Raw genomic sequence first — 10821 nt, forward strand, 5'->3', positions numbered from 1 at the left:
AGATATACCATGCTGCACATGTAGGTTTCGGCTTAGTATACCAATTTTGCAACACCCTGTAGAATAAAGGCTTATGGTTCGACAATGTAATGTTTTGTAATAAAATGAATAATAATGAAATAAGCTTTTTACATGTAACTATGCAGGTAAATATTTTTATTACTATTTAATTCATTTGACTACACTATCAATCATTAAACTATACCATAAAGTTAGTACACATTATACTCGTAGTAATAATAAAATTCTCATTTGCATTTAAGGGAACTTAATGAAATTAAACCTATTTTTGTTTTTTGGTTCTAGTAGCTAGTCATAAAAAATACTTACCTTACGTTCATGATTTTTAGGTCACACGGGTAAACTTGATATCAATGCATAAATTTTACACGTGAGCCCCTCCCCCGCCGCCCCGCCGCCGTCGTCGGCGCCGCCGCCATGAAATATCATACTTTTGTAATAAGAGTTTATGCCGCCGCGCCGCCACTGCTTCACAATTAACATTAAAACTGCTGATAATAATTGTGTGTTGATGGGAACTAAATTATAATATTGAATGCTTCGTTGGTCTAGTGGTTACGGTGGTAGACTAGCAAAATAGATGTCTTGGGTTCCCCACTACTTTCCAGACTTAGGTAATAAAAAAAGGGAACACATTTTATTAAATTATTTTATGTACAGTATATGATAGATAATATTATATATTCGATTTAATATTCAAGTTACTAGTTGTGTAAGTATAGGTCTATGAGGGAACATAATTTATGCTAATGAACCTAGTCTGTGTATTCCTGACTATGTCAGAAGGAGGGTCATGTTTTAAAGTACTTATTTTTGAGTTTATTATGTAGGTATATAGCCTAAATGGTTTTAACTGAAAAGGTGACGTAGGTACTTAATAGATTCGTCAGTCATCTTTACTTAATCATAAGATTGTAATCTCTGCTCTGAGTAGGTATATATTTTTTGTGTTTTACGCATTCAAGATTTCTTGAGTACCCACTTACACATATACATGCACATAAACACACACACACACGCCTTCTACTACTGTACCCCCTTATGAGTAGGCAGAGATGTTTAGAAACCCAATGTAAGAGCGGGCAAGCCTATTGTCATTTTTCGACACATCCAAAACCTGAGAATAAATACTTATCTATGATTTAAACAAATATTTACCCCGGCCGGAGACCAAACCCAGGACCCTCGACAAAACAGTTAGAATTACTAACCACTGTGCCATCCGACTTAATTTAATTATTTGTATTCTTAAGACGTTGTATTTTTTATGAATGTAGGGTCGTCAAGAACACTTATTCATAGGCATACAACACAAACATCATACTTAATTCACACTTAACATCCAACACCGAGATCAAACACTTATTGGTTATAAACAAATATCTGCCCCGGCTGGGATTCTAACCCGGAATCTTCAACATCACACAGCCAACACTGACCAACTAGAGTCATGTATGTAATAGACTGTGTGTGTGTGTTGTGTACCTACTGAAATTCCATTGCGATTGTGTATTAAATATGTAGTGTGCATGTAATGCAGGTATCTAAAAATTACTACTCGTAAACCTCATAATCAAAACGTTGGGAAGTGTATCCCACTCTGTATTAAGACCAAAGCCGTGCGTGCCATGTTCTTTAAATTAAAAACACATTGGGAAGTCTCTCCCATTCCGTCCCAGTCTGATCCATTGTCGCCGTGTGATAATGAATTATTGGGAAGGCTATCACACTCAAGTGAGCGACGACGACGCGCGAAGCGCGCGGCGGCGGAGCGAACGCAGAGTGGGATAGACTTCCCAATAATTCACTACTATGGTCAGAGGCAGCTGGGGGGTTTCTGTGGGGGCGTGATACTCACACAGCACCACGTGCTCACCGCTGCGCACTGCTTATTTCGGTAATAAATTCCAAAAAGTTGTGAGTACTTAGTTACGATTTAGCGGTCGGCCATTCTCCAAATTATCATGAACGTCTCACTATATTTTCCTTTCACTAATTTACAAGCTGCCTCCAAGAGCTTCGCTGCGCCTTGAAGGCGCTATTATACGCAGAACTAGCGCCGCCAGTGGATAAAAAATCATAATTTTTAGGACCGACTTCCTAATCCCTGGTGGCTGAAATATAGAAATTGCCGAAGATACCGCCAGAAACGGACGTCATTAGCCATTTTTAGATTAATTTCTAGATTCAAAGCCGACGAGAATTGTGTTAAAGGTGTGAACCCTTCGCCACTGCAGTTCATGATAATTCATACAGTTAATGATCTAGGTACGCCATACCTATAAAATCTTTCCAGAAAAATCAATGACACTACAGCTGTTACTGGCACTACCATCTTGAGGGCATCTGAAGTTGTCATTCGCGTCGGATCTACCTACAATGACCGCGGAGGCTCAGAGCATGCGACGTCCAAGATCGTGGTCCACGAGGACTACAAATATTCGGAGCTTCGAAGATTCGAAAAAGACAACGACGTGGCAGTGTTGGTGCTGCCGACCAGTATAAGCAACTACCGGAGCAGCTCGGTGCAGCCAGCCGCCATGCCCCCGAGGGGGTATGTGGTCCCGGACAACGCGTCTGTGGTAGCTGTCGGGTGGGGACAGACTGATGTGAGTACTCGTATCTAACACTTCACCTTGCGGATCTTATTTGATAATAAATGGATGTTATAAACCCCATGTTTGGCATGATACCCCAATGAGCCCCTGAGTCATTTCTGTCGACTTCCTATACCACTACTGTAATACCCCGTAGATGAAATGCAACAAGTCAACCCCCCTCGGCCTGCGGCACGTGGGGCTGCGCACGGTGGACCGAGACACCTGCGCCGCGCGGTGGGGGGCTCCGGCCGTAGACTCCATGCTCTGCGCGGCGCTGCTTGATGTTGGAGGTACGTTTGACGAGTTTTATCGAGTGCGTTTGAAGTTTCATGAAAAACCGACCCGCTTCGAAGTCACAGGATTCATGAGTGTTTGTGAGAAAGTTTGTGTCCACACATGTTGGGTATTTTCCAGACTCGTCAAGCCGCCATAGCTCCTCTAACAATAAGAGTTTGTCCCTTCTCAGGAGCTGGTGTTTGTATGGGTGACTCAGGTGGTCCCCTGGTGTACAACGGGGTGGTGGTGGGGGTGGCCGCGTTTATTATGACATGCGACGATTCCTTCTACCCTCATGTGTTCATGCGCGTCTCTAGCTATATCGACTGGATCAACAACACTGTAAGTAGTATAATGAAATATAGAAATAGAATAAAACCTTGGGCCGGTGCCTTGCTGTACTGCTCCCTTGCACCCCACGGCTGAGAATGCCCCTTAAATAGTTTCTTCTCTTAACATTTCTTTATGACGAACAAGACCTCAGTATGGTGAGCAAATTTGATGAAATTAGGTAGGTAAGTACAGTAGGAAGATGATACCCTCGATTTACATTATAATTTTAAACTTTCCAGGTAAGTCAAAACCAGGTTGTGGCTGTGCACAAGAACAGTCACAACACCGCCGTGGCAGCTGACGTCACCAGTCTGATGCTACTCGCCTTCGCAACGTCAATTTGGATATTGTTTTCCGAAATCTGATTATTTTTTTAAGTAAGATGATAGTTTTACACCCAGTTGCAGAAACGTCCTTTAAGTTTTAAAAACATCATTAAACCTTAAAGTCCAATTAAGTCGTTGCAGAAAAGCACTTTAATGTGACGTTTTATGAGACTTTTAAATTTATCTAATGAAATGTCAAATTTACCCTAATGAAATGTCAATGTCGTTTTTTCTTCACTTTTGCGTTGCACAAAGCCACATTAGCCACTAAAGTGACTTTATTTTGACGTTTGGTCCCTTCAAATATACTTCAAATCTAATGAGCCAAAAAGCATCCATTATAACCAATTTTAAAATTATTTTCTTATAATAATTTATGTATTTGAAACTATTTCAATCAGTGTAATGTCTTAAACAGAATTGTAATCGTTATTATAGCAGAGGAAAACATGTATGTGCTTGAATCGGAACCAATACACAAGTACTCATTACCAAAATTTCGCAATCTATCTATGCAGTGTTATCTCTTTATAAATAAAAAACAGTATTTAAAAATTGTATTTTTAATGTTTAATATTACTACAATAGTAGGTAATTCATATTTATAACTATGATTGTTGAATAAAAGTTATCTATTCAATTCTCTGCGGGTTGTTAGTGCCTGCACCTCTGGCTCTCTGATGAAACCTGCCCAGCCTGCGTCTGCATATCCACAAAGCGGCTTTCCTGTACTTCTTCAATACGTACAACCCGCGCAAAGTTTCTAGACACCTGGCCCAAAAATCTACCCCTCTCCCCTTTCCCCGCGCGAGGCCCCGCTCTCGTCCTTTTTTAGCGTTAGCATAAGAATTATCAGACGATTACCTAACAATAAATATTTTTTATCGCATACTTTTTGTTACTACCTACTTTAACAAGTAGGTATCAACTTGAATACTAAGCCGAAACCAGCATGTATGTATGTTATAATCTAAGCCCAAAACTGAAATCAGAACTTTAAAATTCGTATTTTTTTTATTAATTTTCCATAGAAACTTAGTTGGTCAAGTGACTTTTTATTATGGAGAATGTTTTTTTTTCTCGACTTTTGAAATTCCAATTTCAGATTCGGGCTTAGACATAACATGCTGCACATGCTGGTTTCGGCTTAGTATAATACCCTTTTTGCAACACCCTCTGTATAAACAAATATTTATACATTTTATTACAATATAAAAAAAGTCAGGTAAGTAAGTATGTTTTTAGATAACCAGAATAATTTTCGAATATCGGGGCGCTACATGTATATGTCGCAGGCATTTTGTGTGATCTCGCCGTTTACATAGGGCGTCGTCAGTTTACAAACGCTCGCTGTTTTGTAATATGCCGAAGGCAAAATGTATATTGCCTTGTCATTTTATAGAATGCCACAACATTTCATTGACAATCCATACGCCGTTTACATAATGCCACGGCAAATTGAAGAATTTTGTTCTGGTTCTTACCACGCGCGGCGCTGTTGATCACAACAACAAAAAAGGCGTCATGTAGTTGTTCTTTGACTTAATAAATACTCAAAACAATGCATATATTACGAGTTTAGAAGCATTTTCACCAAATAATTGTGACTTTAAAGTCATTTATTACAGTGCAGGAGCAGTAAGAAGGCCGTAGACAAACGACAAAGTTTTTGAGGTTATCCCGCACCTAAAGACTACTAGGTTATGCATATATACCGGTGTACGGAGGTCACACGCAGGATATTAATTTAGAGCTTCATAATTTTTTTAGTAAAGGGTTTAGCGTATTCCTAAGTTTAGTGCATTTAGGGCACCAGTGTTTGTTTTATCTGGAAATGCATAGTTTTATTGTTCTGTACTACGTTTTTTATTTAAATGTATCTTTTTACTAAATATTTAAACCTATATAAGTATATTATTATGTTTACGTTCTCGCAACAATTTTCTTTATAAAATTAGTTCATTAAAACTGCGCAGTATGGCGAGGTTCATTATTTTTGTAGCCGAGCTTAGTTATAAAAATACTGATAGCAAAGAGGATATTTTTTTGTAATATCGATATTGCTTTTTTTGCACTCAGTACTAAAGACAAATGTCATTTAACCCAGGTGTCTAGTTATCTCGCCCGCCTTGTAAGGCACTGGTCTTCCAGAGACTCTGGTCGTAGCAGCATCTAACATACCAGTTAAAACAGTAACGAATAACGCGTTTTCTTCCGCAGTTTATTTCAGGTAACACCTGCATTTTTCACTTGTTTATCTTCCAGTATCAGCATAATTTTGCAGTTATGTAGTTAAGTAGGTAACACAAAATTGTAATTATAAAGAAAAACGATGCGGTGGTAGGTTTGTTTGTTTATTTTTATTTGTTGACATTTCATTTTGCGTTTTGTTATAGGTGAATTAAATCTCAGAATAATGTAGAATTTCTTTGATTATTGTAATTTTATGCCAAACTTTATGATTTTTGCATGATCAAAACGCATTCCTTCACTCACTTCTACTCCTTAGTTCATTCATTTCCTAATGAGCACAGAGTAGATATTTTTAACTGGTCATTACTTAAAGGAGAATTTTCTATGTCTAAAAAAGTTTTGTGCAACACCAACAACTTTAAAATAATGGAATCATTCGTCGTAATGACACTTTAGCAAAAGTGATATTTTAATGAAGCTTTCTGCAACTGGGTGTGAGTGTTAAAAAGAGGATGGGCGTTTTGGGACCTACGTCCAATAAAGATGAGTCACACATCGAACACGTATTTTAAAAATGGGAGATATTACTTTCAACAGGTTTTATTTATTGATATAATAAAATATAATAATATTAAAATGAATGATGATCATTTGTAATAATAAAAATTAAAAAATGAATGTCAAAAAATAACAAAAACATGAAAATTACAGAAATAAAATATAAACACTTTCAAGGTATGATTATTCTAATTGGACAGTAAATCAGGAGTCGCTTCTCTTATTCATATTCTGCAAAAAAAAATACCTTTTCAACGACGTATCACTCATTTCTATTGGTGCTGGTCCCAGCTTCCATAGATTTGTGTCCGTCCTCTTGAAAACACTTTAATTAAATAATTTAAAGTTTTGTAATTTAACATAATTTTTATAAATTTATATTTAAAAAGTGGCATTATAGGTACTAACGAAAGTTTTTCATTTCCGTTCATATGGTTTTATTCCTATTATACATATAGGATGTTGCCGGAGTGGTATATGTAGATTATGTAGTTACCTGAAGAGGGGTGACTCAGACTGATTCCGTGTAGCTTTTGTTAGGTAGTTTAACTTAATGATGTTGATGACTTCGAAATTTTGACTTTTATTGAAATTAAATGTATTTTTAACAACTTATGATTTTTGATTTTTGACCTTGGCCCCATTTGGTATATTAAAACTATGTAGGTACGTATAAAGTTTATTAAAAGACGTACGTAGAAATATACGAAACGTTTTACACATTTGTTGTGCCCTAGAGTTCTCTTGCAAAACTAAAGGTACCTAGCGTAAAATTAATAGCTACATTTACCTTAAAAAAATTACACGACGGTGTTGTAAAAAACATTGTTCAGTAACTAGGTACTTAACTATATTACAATTTAAAATTTAACAACATTTCCCATGTTTTACTCTACATACCTTAGATTAACAATATAAAAACAAGATGGAGTGTCACTTCACTGGCGCATTCTACGCTGTATCTATGTCAGTTCAGTATGTACAATACATAGGAACTTACGTAGCGTATGACATGCAATGCAGTGTGTTAAAAAGGATAGACAAGACACAAGGAGTTGTAGATTTTCACCTTTACTATAATTATTTACCACTATTGCAACACCTTGTACTTTTATATATCCGTCCTCATTGCTTCGTAGTAGACAAGTAAAAATGCTACATCAAATAAAATTACGATGGCCATGGCTTGGCCATCGCAATTTTTACTTACTTTTTGACAAGTAATAAACAGGAAAGATAAGCAGCATTCCCACTACGCCGGACCGGCAGATCTGCCGCGCCGGTAAATCTGCCGGAAGAGCTAGTGGCTGTACAATTTATATGAAGCTATTCACATTATCCCGGGTCCGGCATTTTTTCCGAGCCCGGCATTTCTACCGAACGTTTTGTCACTACGAATTGCCGGTAGAACGACCGGGCCCGGAGTAATGTGAACGAGTTTGTGCCGGTATCTGTCCCCCGCTCGCCCCGCTCGTGCTCCCCTCGCCCCTGGATGTAAAATGAAACAACTGAGGACTGTCTGAATTTCTTCCGGGATCCGATGTAATGTGAACACTCTGTCCGGTGTCCGGTTTTCGGCAGATCTGCCGGTCCGGCGTAGTGGGAACGCTGCCTTATGGTTTTCAGTATGAAGTTACTAATTATGACTGTGCTATTTTACTATGGTAAGCTTTATTATTTGATGATGATGATGTCCTCTTCGTCGTATCCGACAACAGCGACTCTTGCTACACTCTGTTATGTGCTCTTATGTGGCTGGCAAGTCCGAACTTCGTCTTGAACACCCTGTCACACTGAGCACAGTAGAGCTGTCCCATCCTGTTGTTATTTATGGTAGTTAAGTATGGTAGAGTACAATTGGGTAGATATCTTGTAATGTTCCATCAATGCCGAAACATTAATGATTCCGCAAATAATGAATTTAAACTATGTTAGGAGGCTCCCGTAGGGTTTGTTGCGCTAGGAAGGGTTTTCCCGAGGGATTTTACGGTTTAAGACATTTATTTCTCAAAAAGATTTTTGCTGTGAAAGGTAGTCTATGAAATTGTTTAGGGAGTCGGCTAACTTCATGAACCGTCCCTGAACCGATCCTGCGTAGACCCTGCACCGCCCCTGCGTAGATCCTGCACCGCCCCTGCGTAGATCCTGCGCCGACCGTGCGTAGACCCTGCACCGTCCCTGCGTAGGCCCTGCGCCGGCCCTGCTCCGGCCCTGCTCCGGGGCGTCCGCCATTTTGTTTTACAGGACTAGTAGGAAGGTATAAAAGGGAATGCGAGAGGCGGCGGCGGCCATTAGTAATTTTCTTGCGATCGGGTACACGTTGGGATTTTTCCGCGTTGGTTTAGTTTTTATTTTGTTTATTGTTAGTTTTCAACGTACGATGGTGGTATTGCTTTGGGAAAGCGCTTTCGTCCATATATGTAAATGTATATGGCAAGGACATCCCTTAGTGATTAGCACTGTCGTAATTTGAAAACTTTATTAATTAGATCTTTAGATTGCCAAGGCTTTCGACTAGATCTTTAGCATTTTGGGGGAACGTGTACTCTAGAGTCTAAATCCTTCATGGTAAGGTGGCAAGACGGATACCTAACGGTGTCGTTCAACCAAGTCTTGTTTTAGGGCCCCCGGGTAGTGTTAGTTAGGCCTGGCTATGGAGTAACCAGGGTCCCTCTTTTGCTAGAACGTGAAGGGATACACTCCTCAAGAATAGATCTTTGATTTAAAAATCTGGACTATTACTTGATCTTTATCACATATATATTTATATACTTATAACACACATTCGGAGATTGCAAGTCGCCCGGGTGCCATACCGTTAACCCACGGCTGCAATTTCCAACACACAGGTATAGGGCTTAGGTACACTAGGGGTCACCTACCCCGCTCATTCAGTATTTAGCTAGCTAGGCAAGGTGCACTCCAATCACCCGGAGAAAACCTACACATTACACACCACACAATTAAATGTAAATGTGGGATTGATTCCCTAGTTTTGATTCAACACATTTTAGATTAGAATAGGGCCTTCTGGTTAGACACAAATAGGCAGGTAACTTCATGGTTAGGGTGGGGAGAGTAGTTACTTCATCATAAATAATAAACTAAATAATATCTTGCAATAAATATCACTTCAAAAGTACTTAATAATTTTATCAGATAAAATACTTTCACATAACCTCAAATTTGTCCTATAGTTCTTTGTCTAAATTATTGATTTTTCATTAGGTAAACAAATGCTTCTGTTTATAGAATCTATGGTCTTTCTAACTTACTTTGGTTTATTGTACCACAATAATCCTTATTAATATTACAGAGGAGATTATTTGATTTTGAATATAATAAGCTTTTGTACCAGATCAGGGATAGAATTGATTAACGGAGAAAATCACTCTAAACGTGTCAAGATACCACAAATAAGGGTTCTAGATACTTAAACTAAATCATTTCTGGTCCTATATTGCTCAATAAATACAAATAACTTGAAGGTAGATCAGATTCCTGTCCAATTTCCTTATTTTCAGAAAGTTATGTAAATTCTAACCAACAGAAGTATTTGTTTTCTTGATAAAGCTTTATATTCTTATGTAAATAAATAAAACTAGGATATTTTGTTATCTTATATATTTACTACAACTATTCAGAACATATTCCAATAAGATCAAAGAATATTAACTATTTCATAATAATTAACCTTTCAATTAAGTAATTTAAAAGAATAAATCACTTCCCACTTGGCTATTAATTAGAGTCATGCATTTGTCAAGTACCTACTTATCTATTATGAAATTCATACTTATATAGTTACTATACTATAAATCATTGGTCTATTCTAATATTCAGTTTGTTTATGATTATAAATATGTCCCCTTTAGCTTTGACAACATGTATTCATGTTGATTTATTTACATGAAATAAAAATAAAACATGTAAATATATAAGGTTAGGAGCAAGGGAAGTGATCGTTGGCGGAGGGATGTCCAAGTCCATGGTTGTGTCCCACGAAGGCTTCGATTGAATATTTGCTATTACTTATTTATCTATTTTGAGTCTTATATATTGATTCAATCGATTGTAGTGATCAAGGCCTACAAAGCGTATGGAGGGGCTTGCCTTTTAAACCAACAAAAAAAAAAAAAACATTATTTTTACCTTTATGTAAATTCAAATTCATTAATGGCACTTACCTGTAAATATGTAGTTATCATACAAATAAAAGTTGTAGTGAATATACAATAACTTTAGGCAGGTAATTAGGAAGGTTGTATTCAATTCACGTTCATAGTTTTATTAAATTCATTAGCTTTCGTTTATTGGGTTACACTACACAACATAGGGGTTCCCTGGATGTTTCATGGCCAAGCTAAAGTAGTGTTTGTTTCACTTTTAAGTCTTCAGTTTATTTCTTAGGTTGTTTTCCCTTCTAGACTTTCAGTTGAATCTTGAGCTTCCTTTTGGCGGTTTTCGAAGATCTTTGATAAAAGTACTGTTTCATTGTGGGAAGAATCCAGTGT

The 10821-nt window shown here is 37.6% G+C and overlaps 2 protein-coding genes across 3 annotated transcripts in view; one reads left to right on the forward strand and one right to left on the reverse strand.

The window, feature by feature from the left end:
* Positions 1-4439, forward strand: part of LOC125490747 (trypsin, alkaline B-like) — a 34820-nt gene extending 30381 nt beyond the window's left edge. Inside the window, exons 4-7 of one of the 2 annotated variants that reach the window (XM_048631000.1) lie at positions 2318-2630; positions 2776-2911; positions 3088-3239; positions 3470-4439. In XM_048631000.1, coding sequence (XP_048486957.1) covers positions 2318-2630; positions 2776-2911; positions 3088-3239; positions 3470-3595 — 727 coding nt within the window. In that variant the 3' untranslated portion in view covers positions 3596-4439. The remainder of the gene's footprint in view (positions 1-2317; positions 2631-2775; positions 2912-3087; positions 3240-3469) is intronic. The other variant, XM_048631002.1, reaches the window with a different exon arrangement.
* Positions 1-10821, reverse strand: part of LOC125490748 (trypsin CFT-1-like) — a 303958-nt gene that overhangs the window by 188353 nt on the left and 104784 nt on the right. The gene's annotated exons all lie outside the window — the stretch shown is intronic.

Source organism: Plutella xylostella, chromosome 27 (genome assembly GCF_932276165.1).
Source record: "Plutella xylostella chromosome 27, ilPluXylo3.1, whole genome shotgun sequence".
Lineage (NCBI taxonomy): Eukaryota > Metazoa > Arthropoda > Insecta > Lepidoptera > Plutellidae > Plutella > Plutella xylostella.